At 42.8% G+C, this 14,824-nt stretch overlaps 1 protein-coding gene across 1 annotated transcript in view; it reads right to left on the bottom strand.

Annotated features, from left to right (window-relative positions):
* Positions 1-5,399: 5,399 nt before the first annotated feature.
* Positions 5,400-14,824, bottom strand: part of WNT2 (Wnt family member 2) — a 39,387-nt gene continuing 29,962 nt past the window's right edge. The window contains exon 5 of the mRNA XM_063100775.1: positions 5,400-5,629. Coding sequence (XP_062956845.1) covers positions 5,400-5,629 — 230 coding nt within the window. The remainder of the gene's footprint in view (positions 5,630-14,824) is intronic.

Below are 14,824 nucleotides of genomic sequence, written 5' to 3'. Positions count from 1 at the left end.
GGACTACACCTTTTCCAAAAGATTCCTTCCCAGCTAGTCTGATACATTAATATTGAGAATTCACCCATGAAACTAATACTCCCAGTGAGATGTTCCTAACTGAAAATGGCATGCATTCTAATAGAAGGCTTAACCCAAAGTCAGTGGTCCTCAACCCAAATGATTTCTCTCTTCCCTCTCCCCTTCAGACATTTGGCAATGTCTGGAGACATTTTGGTTGTCACACTGGATGCTGAGGGAGTTGCTTCTGGCATCTAATGGGTAGAGACCTGGGTTACCTTTAAACATTGTACAATGTGCAGGACAATCTTCATGCAAAGAGTTAGATAATAGGGAACTTTCATTGACAATTTCTGGGCAAAAATATTTATTCTGGGGGAAATGCTCTTTGAGAAACAAACACTGACACATGAATCACCACATCTTTTCAGATGATCCAGGTAGGTGTGGGAGTTTCTGGAAGGGAAGATGGTATCCTGGAGGGAAAGCGAGGAGCCCAACTACAGGGCCATGTTGGGGAGCTTGAAGTGCAAACGCAGTGCCTTGCTGAGTCAGGGCTCCCCCAAAATACAGATCATTGGGGCAGAGAAAACGGGGGAGGCTGGACTTCCCTGGCTGGGGGCGAGTTTATTCCCATTTTCTAAACTTTTACTGCTATATGTAAGTAGCCCACACAATCAGGATGCACAGGTCTCAACAAAGGGGCAAGAGATCTTGTATGTTTCTAATCGAGCTGAGAAAATGCCATTTCAGCCAACAGTAAGCATTTACAGGGAAAGAATAATTCAGAGAAGTCAACAGAGTGGGTTAGCCACTGTGGAGAGACACTGAATTTATAAACACTGCCAAAGCATGCTAGCACCAAGAGAGGGCAAGCACTTAGATGGTACCCACAGGAAAACACAGGGAGAAAATCGGGAATAATTTCTCAATACTGAATATGTCTCACCCATCAACTTACAAGAACAGTTATTAGGAAGATAAGTCCATTGCTTTCCCTGAAAATCTTTACCAACTTGAAAGATGCTTCTTAATCAAGTTAAGTGTGGTCCTGAGAAAACACAAGGGAATAGTTCCCATAACCTGCAAGGATTTCTTTTCACTGTAGGGTTTGACAAGACTACCACAAGTTTAAAATAACAGAGCTAATACTGAAAATTCACTTTATTATGTTTTGAATTCACATAAAATGTAGACTTGTAAATAACAATAGTTCTTTGTAACAACCTGCGTGACACTTTTATTAGCTTGTGGAAGTGGGAGGTTTGGTTAAACAGAAATCCATGTGAATACTAGGAAAAATAAGCTAGAGTTGGAACAACTATGATTTAGAAAAATAATGATCATGTTGGGTTTTACAAACCACCTGTCACCTTGCTGATCTCTAGAAAAATGTAAAGAACATTCTCATGGATGAGTGAAAATTTTCTCTGCCTAGGTAGGGAGAAGGTCAAAAGAAGCATGCCTAAGCTGTCAGCTCGCACCAGCAGATCGCTTTTCAGAAGTTCAGCACACACCTGACAAGAGCTATTTACCAGCTTTGGAACTGGCGAGGTCTATTTGTTGAGTACAACTCTTGCTCTTAAGATAAGGAAACCCATGTTTAAGTACAGTAAATAGACACAAAAGAGTGGTTCTGGTCCATTGGACATCTCTCTGAGCCTTTATTTTGAGAGTGGGCAAGAGGGGAGATGAATGTTTTTCAGCTGAACCAGACAACACCAGCCCCGGGCCAGCATTTAATAACTAAGAAGTAATAACAAGATCCTGGCCTGAAAATGCCATCACGCAGAGCACATGCACGGTCATGTTGTCTTTTGAGACAGTCCTGCTTTAGGTTTCCTAGAGTTGATGTGAGGTTCCTTAATAAATTAATATAATCCAGGAATGTCAATGTGAAACTGGATTTTCTGACTTTAAAGCTACTTTCTTTGAAAAGAAATACAATAACTGTTTTTTCCCTAAGGTTTGTAATAATTCTAATAAAAAGGTATATGTTGTGACAATTTAAAAATACCTCTTGAAATTAACAATGGCCACCTCCAACGGAGCTACACAATGGCCTGGGGCCATGAGCCTCATGGGCCTCAGGATGTCTCAGGAAGTAGGTGCTGGGTGGTGGGGACAGGTGGGCAACAACAGGAGGGAGAGTGGGGGTTACCAACAGGAGTGGGAAGAGCCACTGCCTGTGATCACCAAGCTCGGCCAGTCACCTGGCAGAAGCTACCGGGCTCTTTTCCTCTCATGTCCGCTCCCATCATCTGGCCCCACCTGGACTGAATTGCCATTTGATAGATCATTCTTTTCAGATGTTTATTTCAATATGGTAACATGGGATAAGGCAGAGCAGATAATGCTCTGGGGTGCCCTATGCCACTCCCACTTCCATCCTGAAGCATTGTTAATCCAGTAACATGCCAGCCCTCATCGCCAAGGGGCACAGAGCCAGAGCCGAGTGCTGTGACACTGGAGGCTTTTGTGCTTCAGCTTAAGCCTTTTGAGGGGATAAACCTAATGCAGGTCATTAACGCTGTCGGACCATGAGGGGGTTGTCCAGGATGCTGTGACTGGAATACACCTTGACAAAGTATGTTCAGAGAATACAGACAAATATCAGTCCACACCACAAACCAATTTAGTGAAACAAATCTGTTGAAGAAAGCACCTCATATGCTAAGTCTCCAAGTCATGTGCAGATTATATCTTTATTGGAGCGAACTCCAGTGAATTAGTCAAGATCTCTTATTGTGGGAGTGTTTTCAGATATTGCAGAAAATTAATGGGCATTATCTTGGGCCTAGGGAAGTTCAACTTATAATAGGATTTTTATTAGGAGAGAATTTGTAAGGGGATTTAACTGGAACGGATTTTCCCATTATTTTGTTGTCGGTAATTCATGCCATACATTCCCTTAAAACCCTTAGATAATCAAGAGTTTAGTTTATTTCAGAATCCTGGAATACTGGTTCTCTATCAAACCCTTAAGAAAATGAGTTTGAAATTATCTTTATCTGTTTTAAAAAAATTGTTTTCCAAATAATAGAAATTTCCTCTTTCAGAAGTAAAAGCAGATAAAAATATTTCATTCTCCTGTTATGACCTTCTCAGTGGCAGGACCCACTGCCAGTTGCAATGGTTGCCATTGTCTCCCTTACAGATTAGGACAATTTGTGTAGGTTTCTACATGGATATACCTTGTCCGTTTGCTACTTATCAGGAAGGATGCATTTCAGCATTAAAAGAAAGATCTAAATATCTCAGGAATAATAATAATAATAACCAGGAAACATCCCATTGGGAAGCTCAAATTATTTAGAATCCACTGAGCTAATTCTGAGAGAAACTGGTTTTATTTAATGGATAAAGTACTTAACTTTCTCATATACTCTTAGAGTGTGGCCCTATTTGTGATGGAGCAATGGAGTAATGGCTGGTGTTTGTACAGATCCCTTCACCTCTCTTGGCTCAGTTTTCCCAAACTGAGGGAGAGCTGAGGTATCTTCTAAGATACTTTACAATTATAATATCCATGGACTTATGATTTCACAGATCATCAAGTAGAATGAAGGGTTGATGGCTTTGGGAACCCCATCCACACCGCACCTCACGTCACTGAAGACTGAACAGCTGTCCTCGCCCCTGAGCTTCCCCACACGGAGCTTGGAGCAGCTACTATTAGGCTCCACTGAGAGTGAGAGGAAGGGGATGAGGTTGGTCTTTTTAAGAGGGATAGGAGGCAAATATCAATGATGACGTAGTACTCTAATAGGTTGTTTTGCACAAGCCTCAGTCTAAATGTCCTACTGCAAAGCAAGAATAGAGAAACTTAAGGCCAAAATATTAAAGAATGAGCAAGCATCTATAGTTTGACACCAGATGCATATAATGAAACACCCTGTTAATGTAAGTCTATGAGAAAATCATATTTAGAACAAGAACCAAATTGTACAAGGCAATGAGAAGTAGCTTCAAATATTTCACCTTTCTTTCATTTAACATAAAAAACAGGGCAGGCAGCCTGTCTGTTTTCCCTGTATGTCATCTTTCGGATGATAGTGGAAACTAACCACTATTTGCATACTGTTGTTCCCATAATTACATTTGGGTCCCTTAAATATAGTCTCAAAGTTACGATTTGTTTGCAATATAATATAGTAGGGTTACCAACTTTATAAACAAGGCTATGTGTCATTTGCTTTAGGCGACAGTATCACGTCATCTTGTAAGCATCAGATAAACACAATTAAATATGACAGGTCTTTAGAATGTGCTTGAAGGGTGAGGGGTACTAGCTGACGCTCCTCAGCCTACGTGGCTGACCTCTCTTAGGCATCTGCTTATGGTAAAGGCTGCCCCGGGCACGATTTAGCTCTGGAAACCTCTCAATCAGCATTTTAGTTCCCTGGTCTTGCCATCCCCAAAGTTTTCATTCTCAAAGTTGTTTCAGTCACAAAATTTCATCAGTCACATGCATAAGACCAGATAGGAATTTAATGCCCCCGCTTTTTCTTTATCTGTACAGACACATTTTCTAATATTCCACTCACTACATTATTTTCCATCATATTCACCTAGTAGCTACAGACGATTGTCCATCTTCTAATTTCCTTCAGATACCAAGTGACAAGAAAGTTTTATTTCCTAAAGATTCTTTATATCGAGGGGACAGGAATGCAATCACTTTCTGAGGCTTTTGCTATTGTGAAGATTCAACACGCTACAGCACCAAAAGACACACATTCCCACCTTGTTACATCAGATTTTATTATGGCAATAAATGTCTTAGAAAATATGCATTTTAAGCCTGAAGTTTATTGAAAGCCATCCTTCTCCAGGCAATTACCAATTATCCCTGTGGGTGGCGGCTGTGAAAATCAGCTGATCAGAAAAAAGCCTTGCTTGGTCTTTTTAAGAAATAAAGTTACTTCAGTGGCATTTGATTTTGCTTTCTTTACTTTACCTGCCCCCCTTCCCGGAAAGAAGTATGGAATTTCTTAACTGTGAGCATTTGTTGGAAGACACAGAGAAGGCTCCTATGAGACACTCTTTTCTCCCTGGCCAATTGCTCTAGAAAGAAGTCTAGGTGGGTGGAGACAGTGGTCTGGGCCCACCACCCTCACCCCAACAGCCTGTCATGCTATTTCCAAAGAGAACTCACCAAACTCACCAGAAAGAGAGGTGACCCCAGAATGCCAGAAGACGGATAGAATAAGGTATGTTTTATGTGCAGAACGTGGCCTTCAGTCCTGGGGCCCCCAGGGAGGGAGAAGGGGCTCTGTTGAGACCAAGGCCACATGCCTTAGGAAATATCCCCCCAGGGTGAACCCAAAGGTCCAGTGTCCTTACAGATCCAGTGGAGTCCTTGCGGGAGGAAAGGTGGATGGTGACCTCTGCTGGGGTCATGTAGGGGTCGCCCAGTCGGCGCTCTTGGGGGCCTTGCACGTGTGCACATCCAGGGCCTCCAGGCAGTCCTGACAGCGCACAGCGCAGCACCAGTGGAACTTACACTCACACTTGGTCATCCGGGTGATGCGGGAGGTGTCGTAGCCTCTCCCACAGCACATGACTTCACAGCTGTCCATGCCTCGGGAAGTCAGGTTGCACACACGGCCTGCTGTACCTAGGGAGCCTGGAAGACAAGCCAGGGAGGTGTCACTGAAAAGGTTTGGGCAGAATACAACATGCCTCAGGAGGAGAAGTCATGAGGTCCATCCTGCAGGACAGGGCCCTTGCCCCATCTCACCACAGCCTGGGCTGCAACACCATTCTGAGCCCCATGCCATGTGTGTCATCTCCCTGTGCCAGCTGCAGAGAACCAAGGAGTCCAAGTCCAGGAAGAATGGATGCAAAGCTCTGGATTTGCCTTGTACAATCTGAATCCAGCTCTTCCACTTCTGAGTTAAATAAACTTTTCAGATTATCCTTACCCAGCCTTGGATTGGTGGATCACTGGATGGGCAAGGCCACATCAGAATGAAAGAAGGATCTGTCCTCGTTCCCCCTCTCCCAAACTCAAACCATGGTAAGGAGGTTAATTCTGTTAGAATTTGTCAGGGTGTGGAATCCTTGGAGAGAATTCTTTCTCCCCAGACCTGATTACACTGCTTATTAGAAAGAGAATAGAGAACTCTGGTTGCTGAAGGGGAGGTGTGTGCATCATTTGTGTGAGACCTTGAGGAGGGAGGAAGGCCCTGCCTGGTTTATCACACAACTGTCTCTCTCCCCTGTGCAGTCTAGCATGCCAGATAAGTCTGTGTGAGGCACCTGGGTGAGGCCAGGATTCCAGGCCTTCAGTGAACAAAACTAGTATCGAAAATCTATGAGGAATCAATGGAACATCATCATCTCAGTTAATCAAGGTGATGTTTGCTAAATGGCAATCCATATTTAGGTATTTGTTTTCTGGAAAAGAATTTCAAAGATAGAATGCCTCTTAATTTGCTCTACTCCTAGGAAGCACCTAGAATTTTTTACAAGAACATTATCAGACAACAGAACCAAGTATAGTGGACATTTCTGGAGAGTTTGCTAAGCTTACCATGATCCCTTCTACTTCCTCCTGCTCTGCAGAGGTAGGCACCTGGCAGCCAGGTTGTACATTACCCTGCTTGCTGGCGACAGGTGATTGGCCCAGGGTGGACAATTGACTCAGGCTGGGCCAATCAGGAAGATTTCCCTGCAGGCTTGCGATTTTGACAGAGACAGTCAATACCTCCATGCATAAACTCAGCAGCCACTGGCAGTCATGTATCATGACAAGCTCTGAGGACTAGAGAGGCCCACAGAGAGACAAGAATGAAGCAAATGTACAGAGGTGGTGAAGACACGACATGAAAAGAGAATGCTGCCCAGATCCTGGACTATTTTCTGGTTCTGCTCCCATTTCTCCTTGAGGTCCAGCTGCATTCTAACTGTTGAGTTCCTAGACACTCTGTATCCGTATAATAAATTTCCCTTTTAACTTAAACTGCTCCAGTTTCTATTACTTTCAATCAACAATCTCAAATAATTAACAAACCTAGAGAAGCTAAACTCTTTACAAAGACTTCTATCAGGATGAAAGAGATGGTGACTTAATTCATTTTCAGTTTCTCCATCATTTTACGAGGAATGTCTCCCTTTTCAGAACTCCTCCAGTGCCTCGTGACTCTGTGTTTATCACAGTCCACTCTGTGTTAGAATTATCTACATAAATGTCATGTGCCCCGCCTGTCGAAGATGACCAGGGAAGCAGCAAGGTTCAAACAGGGCGTGGGGTCAAGAAGAGGAGAGGGTGGGGCAGAACTTGCTCTGCCTGATCGGCCTCTGGGAGCAGGAAGACAGGCCGGGGGTTGTGAGGACAGGAAGGATGGCAGAGGGCTGGGGTCAGGGTGGAGGGGGCTCAGCTAGGGATGGCCCAACCCTAATGCGTGCTGAAGAAGCAAAGGGTTAGAAGAGGCGGCAGCTGGGCCTGGATTTGGGGCAGCCATCAGGACAGTCCTCAAAATTACTGATTGTGCAAAAAGGACTCACTGCCAAATTCTGCCTCTTAACAGCACACCCATTATTTCATTCAATAAACATTTAGTTAACACAGACATGTGTAAGACTCTGTGGAGGCTGCTTGGGAAAATAAAATGACTAGGACCCAGTTCCTATTCTCAGGGCACTCCTAATATAGTGAAGAGATATTTATGTAAAAATATACTTCCACCACTTCAGGATAATTTTTTATTTGCTGACAAACTACCGTAACCCACAGTAGGGTCCTGTGAAAAACACCATGTATACAAATCTCAAAGCCAGTCTAGTGAGGTTATGTAGAGCTTGGACGAATCAGGGTTCAAATTCTAGCTTTGCCATGTATCAACTGTATGACGTTGGGTAAGTTACTTAATCTCGTTAAGCTTCAGTTTCCTCCCAAGCAAAATTGGGATAAAAACAGTTCCTTCCTCACAGGGTTTGTGGTGTGGATGGAATGAGATAATGCGTGAAAGTTCCTGGCATAAAAAGTGCTCAATAAATGTTAACTGTCCATTCATTCACTTAGCAAGTGTTTACTCAGTGCCTCCTATGTGCTAGGCACAATTCTGGGAATTTGGGATATATGAACAAACAAAACTAAGATCCTTCCCTGAGGAACTTATGTTGTAGGGGGTGTGAGCCAAGCATATTATAATAATGGTATTTCTTGGTATTAGTAGTAGCAGACAGAATCATAAAAGGAGCCATCAACTGCACAGTTTTACAGAGGAGGTGTCATTAGAGATAGGGTGTAAAGAATGAGTAGATTTGCAGGGAAAGAATGGGGTGAAAGGCATCCCAGGCAAGAGGAAACCTCCTAGCAGAAGTTCCAAGGGCAAGTTCACAAAAGATGGCAGGGTCAATGTGGCCCATGCACCGGGTAGGTATTAGGCAAAGAACATAGAAAGGGAGGTTGGAGCAACAGGTTATAGAGGCTTTATGCCTTGCTACAGTTTGGATTTTATTCTATGGTGGGTGGTGGGCCAGTCCAGATTTTCAATCAGGGAAAAAAACATGTCAAGATGAAAAGTCTGGAAGAACAGCTTGGGGCAAAGAGGTGAGTCTTGGGGCTGCTGGAAGAGTCCAGGCAAGAGACAGTGAGCTGAGACAGAAGGAGAAGCAGATGACAGCTCAAGACGGTCAATCACTAGAACTTGCTAACACACTAATTAAGTGCTGTGGGGGAAGGGTGTCAAGTAGGAAAGGACTGAAAATGTTCATTTGGCTCCACAACAAGGAGCTACTGGTGCCCTTTGATGAGAGCAGTTTTGATGGATGATCTGGGTGGATGCAGTGGATTGAAGAATGACTGGGAGGGGAGCAAGTGGGGACAGCAAGTGTAAGCAACATTTCCAAGAAGCTTGGTGAGGAAGTGGACCAAAGAGTCCAGCTAGGAGTGAGAGGCTGAGGTGAGACTTTAAGGTGGTTGTAAGCCATTCAGTGTTTTGTGGTTTGTACATTTGCATTTTAGATGAGGCTTTCTTTTATATAAAGTACAAAAGTGGAAAAAACATCCAATCAGCATAGTGATTTCTCTTGGGGGTAGAGAAGAGGAATGGGAAGGAGGCTTCTGGAATCCTGGGACTCTGCAAGTTCTTGATCTGGGTACAGGTTCTATGGGTGTGTTCATTTGAGAAAATTCACCGGGCTGAACACACGTTTTGTGGGCACTTACCTGCATGCATTTTATATTTCAGTAACAAATTAAGAAGAAGACGGCGGTGACAGAGGAGGAGGAGGGGGCCATACATGCCAGGGCCAGGAAATGAGCAAGCTCTGTAAAGTGTGAGGAGCAGAAAGATGTCCCGCATGGCTGGAATACAGTGTTCAGAGGGGAAACGGCATGAGACAAGGCTGGAGAGGTGAGCAGAAGCAGCATGTGGCTGGCCTTGTGTAATAACAGGTCAAGGGGTTTAGATTTAACCTGAGGGCGATGGAATGCTATGGAGGGTTTTTATGCAAAAGGGCAACAAAGCTGGATTTGTGTTTCAGATGAATCACTCTGGGTGCAGGAACTGGAAGGACTGCAGGGGCCACAGTGTGTGGAGACAAGGTAGAGACCAGTAAAGTACTCTGGCCTGCATTAAGCTGGTGGAGGTGGGAATGGGAGAGGCTAAGGGACTCAAGAGGAGTTGAAGAGGCCGGACTCGGTGACTGAGTGAACAGATGGGGGAGAGGATGAGAAGAGTCAGGAGGGGCTCTCAGTCTCTGGCTCGGTCACTATGTTGATGCTGGTGATTCCCCGAGGTGGGGAGCACCTGGGGAGGGCAGGCTTTGAGAAAAGATAATGAGTTTAGTTTTCAGTACATTGAGCTTGCTGTCACTGTGGGATATCCAGGTAGAAATGTTCACTGAAAATACTCTCTGGGACTCAGGAGGGAGGTTGGGATGGAGATGCAGATTTAGAAATCTTTTGCCCAGAGTAGGTCACTGAAGCCATGGATATGAAAGCGAGCCCCAGGGGGTGTGAAAAGTGCTCTCACTTGGCATCCAGAGGTGACTCTGAATTTTTACCTTTTTGAATTTTGTGCATAAGCTCTGCACATCAATAAATTCTTCACTTCCACCTATCTGCATTTATCAAAACATGAATACATTACCATGCATCACAATTCTTTATTCCCCCTGGGGTATAAGGTTTCGGGGGCTGGGATAAGGTGAAGCGTCTTGTGAATCAGGCTGTAGGTCTTGTACTGACATCTAACTTGGTGTTCTTTCCCCAGTGGCTTGAAGCCTAATGAGGTCTGAGCTGGTGGTCTAACTCAGCCTTGTGTAATGGGCAGGTTGGTTGTTTTTTGTCCCCTAAATATAGAAAACTGAACTGGACTCTAAACAGAAGGATTGCTCACTGAAGTGACCTCCGCACCATAGGAACTCAGAGAGAGGAACAGACAAAGCAATGATCATTGACAAAAGCTCAATTCAGAAGTGGTTTCAGTAAAGGAAATGAAGACTCTGGCAATGAGATGTCTCAGTAGTTCAGTGCTTACTTATAAAATGCTGGAAAACACAATTCATCTGAACATGCCACTCTCCACTGGCTGCCCAAACAGGGCATAATGAGGGCCCAGAAGAAAGAAGATGAGAGAGGGTTTTTGAGGATTGAGAGCCACTCATGTGAGAACAGTGGTGAGGTTGCAGCCTGGAGCCACAATGGGCTCCTCTGAGGGATTGGGGGGCACCAGGGAATGGGACAACAGGGAGGGGAAGGGTGGTCTCTGAAAGTAGGAGGAAAGGATGAGGCTGCCCAGTGATGACTACAAATTGGCCCTGCTTTGGGGTTTAGATCTAATTAGACCTAATGACAGACTGTAGGGCAGAAGGGCAGTTTTGACACTTGCTGTCATTTAAGCAAAACATAGAGCCATTTCATTGAAACTCTGAAAAGAGCATTTCAGAGTGCAGAGCCTATAGAAAATTTGCTGGTATTAATTTCTCTTAATGAATGATAACAAAGACTCATTCTTATTGATAGTACTAGGACTATACTGGCTTAAGGACCTCTTTCAGTCTTTCCAAAACAGAGAGCATCACCATTATGGTTAAAATAAAAGATATCAAGACTATATACATGTGTGTCCATGTGTGTGCATGCATGTGTGTATGTGCACTTCTTTTTGATGAAAGGGAGCCACTGAGTTTTATGATCTGTCTACTTGTTTAGTTCTAAATATTTGGGACACATATTTTTAGATCCTTTTTTCCAAAATACCAGCTTATTAACTAGTGAGTCACTAACCCCTGCTTAGATCACAACAAAAACCATTGGGGAAATAAACCCAACTACACCTGTCTATGCTGTGGGAAGGTGCTGCTTCTAGCCAGATGTCCCTTTTTCCTTCCCATATGTGGTGTCCATACTGACTCATGAAAGAGCTCACATATTCATGGGAAAGAGGATAAGGAATTGGAGTTTCTAAGTCACATAAGTTTGGGGCCACAACACACTTTTGGTGGGTCAATGATGAACGAACTTTATAGAATCGAGTATCCCATCCCCAGAGCTATAAAATTAATAATGGAGTTGGGGTTCCTAGTGTAAAAACATTTCTGTCTCCACCAGCATGCATCTTCCTGACAGCAGAGTAGGAATAGAGGGCTTTTGCTAATAGTTCCCAGACCCATACCTCTGGGATCATGAGGAAGCTCCCCTCCCCCTCCACACTTCTCTCCTCTCTTTCTCTCTCTCTTTCTCTCTCTCTCTCTGGATAGGCCTGTGTCTCTTGCAAATTCCTGCCACTCCAGGCTGATAGAGGCCCATATGTTGACCATTAGGGGAGAAAGCAAGATTCACTTAAGCCTGTCATCTATAGGCTGTTACTCCTCTGGTTGACTTGCACGTTGTCATTAATGACACAGATTTATGGAGGGAACAAAAGAATATGAAAGAGCAAATGTAAGAGACTGCACATTCATCTACTTGCAAGGCTTACCCCTTTCTCACATTAAGGATTGCAAAGCTAAAGCTACTTCGAAAAGATGATATCTCCACTTATCTCAGATGTTTTTCTAACTTGGAAAACTAATGTATTTCTAACGTTTTTCTAACTTGGAAAAGTTTGACAAAGCATGTTCCATTAAATTAGCAAATCCTATAATGGAATTAAAGTTGTTATGGTCAGACTCTGCAAGGCCTTCCACATCTGGCACTGCCTAGCCTACCCAAAGTTATTTCTACGGCCCCCACCTGTATCCTTGAACCAGGCCATCTCCTCACTGTTCCACTGAAGTGACTTTCTGATGACACAGCCATGTAGACGGTTTCCTGTTAAGAGTTACTCTCACCTTCTGCATTGGCCTTTCCTCTCACTCTTTTCCATGGAAAGTCTTCCCATCCTTCACGATTCAGGCCTACTCTATCATCTTCCATAGAGCATCCCTATCTGCTCCAGGCCCCACTGACCTTCATAAGGCATGTAATGCATATCGTGCAATAGGGCTTGTGCACTGTTTTGAAATATTTGATCATTTTTCATGCATCTTGTTAGGTTTTATCCTTTCTTCTATATACTGCATAGTGTTCAGATGGTCAACACACATTTGCAGATTTACTCAATATTAAATTAAAAACAATTTCTTAAAAATTAAGATCAGGGCCGACCCCGTGGCGCACTCAGGAGAGTGCAGCGCTTGGGAGCGCAGCGACGCTCCAGCCGCGGGTTCGGATCCCATATAGGACTGGCCAGTGCACTCACTGGCTGAGTGCTGGTCACGAAAAAGACAAAGAAAAAAAAAAAAATTAAGATCAGCCTTCCTCTTGCCCAGTGAGGGCACGCTTCTCCAGAATGTGGTTATCCACTCCTCATGCACTATGGTGGGATCAGACCAGCTAAACCTTATCTCTATCCAAATTGTCTCTCTTGGTATACAGAGAACACATACAAGAGATTTGCCAGTACAAGATAGGTTTCATGGGGAAAGCTTAAACAAAGTAAGTAACTTCATTATTTTAAAATACTTTAACATCATCTTTTTGTTTGTAACACACTGATATGGTAAGTGGAAATTATTTTCTATTCCACCCCCCCCCAAAACCAAAAGAAAGAATGTCTATTTGGCAAATTCTTTGTTGTTGGTATTTCAAATTGTGTAGAAGAATTGGATATAAGAAAATGATCTTTTCCTTTTTTTTCTGAAAAATATTTTTCTTTTTTTTAAAAAATGTGGTTTTTTTTCAGTTTTCACAAATTTAATCTGATTGACACTGTCAATTAATTCAAATTAGCTCATGTTTTAATGTATCATAAAAATACAGTAATTAAAAAAATACAGTTAATTAGTAACTACTAAGTTTATATTTTGAAAGGCTAACACGGATTTAAAGAGTGGGCCCATAACATTAAATAGCATTGAATGTATTAAGTATTTTTGCTCATATTAAGAATGAAATCCGATGAACTACCCAGTGATCCCACTGATAGCAAATGAAAAAGCCTCCCCTCCCCACAAAAGAGTAAAAACTGGCATCTGGTGGTAGCTAAAAGTAATAGATACAGTCTGCTCCTGCACATATTTGAGACTTTCTATATCATTCAGGGAAATGGCCAGCAAGCAACATCTTAAGCTCTGTAAATGCCTCACCAGTGCACTTGAATATGAGGGAAAATTCCATTTGATGCTTAAGCTTAAATGGGAATTTTCATAGGCTGTCTGTTATAAAGTAATCAGTGATGAGTTAAGACATGCTTAGTAATTTCCTGCAAAGAAAACAAGTTATCTTTAAGCTGTGAAGCTGCACCAACATACCTAAGAATTCAGCTAATATGAACATATTTTATATTGTTTATAACTTGCCATTCAATTCAACACATGTTTATCCACTAGGTGTTGGAGATCCAGTGCACAAGACAGATATAGTTCCTGACATCACAGAATCCCCAGTGGAGGCCACAGGTAACAAACAAATATTAAACAAATTAAGTAAAAACTGCAGCACATGCTATGAATGAACGAACAGAGCTCTGTCTGGTCTTAGGTGGTGGTAGTGAAGATGGAGAAGCAGAGAGATCCTTGACATATTTTCAGAGGTCCTGGTGATAGACGGGAAGATGGACTTGAGAGAGAAAGCATCATAACAAATGACTCGCAGGTTTATTGCGTGACAACTGGGGTGGGTGGCAGTGCCATTTTCTAGGAAGGGGAAGGATGGGAGAAAACAAGTTTCAGGAGTTGGGCAAATCAAGAGTTTGGTTTTGAGCAGAAGCAGGTTCATATAAGAGTGAGATATCTAGATGAAGCTGTTAAGCAGGGCATTGGATTCAGGATAAGTCTGGGGGACACACATGAGGATAGAGATAGCATTTAAAGCCATAGGAATGGAGAAGACCAAACCAGGAAAAGGACAGAGACAGAAAAGAGGGTCTGGACTGAGCCCTGAAGATCTTCAAAATTTAGAAGCAGAAGAGAAGAAACTAGCAACTGAAATTGAGAAAGACCAGCTACTGGGGCAGGATGAAACTCAGGCATGGGGTGTTATAGAGGTGAAGGAAGGAGTGTTTTAGGCAGGAGGGAAAGGCTAATCGTGTTACCTGCCACTAACGAGTTTGAAGAGAGGCTTCAATGAATAGTAATATTAATTACCTAATTAATTTCAATAACTATCTATGAAAATGGCTTATACATCTTACCAAAACATTTTTTATATCATTCTCTTCTGATCTAGTTGTCTTAGTACCTTTTAAATATCAATTCATTAATTTCTATACATCTCAAAGCAGAAAGAGATGAGTAACTTATTGTTTCCATTGTCAAAATGACAAATATAAAATGACAAATATATATCTTTGTAACAGAGTAATGGAGCAATAAAACCTAAGAAACA

This window comes from Cynocephalus volans, chromosome 6 (assembly GCF_027409185.1).
Source record: "Cynocephalus volans isolate mCynVol1 chromosome 6, mCynVol1.pri, whole genome shotgun sequence".
NCBI lineage: Eukaryota > Metazoa > Chordata > Mammalia > Dermoptera > Cynocephalidae > Cynocephalus > Cynocephalus volans.
The sequence above is the reverse complement of the archived record's forward strand: the minus strand, read 5'-3'. Positions and strand labels throughout refer to the sequence as shown.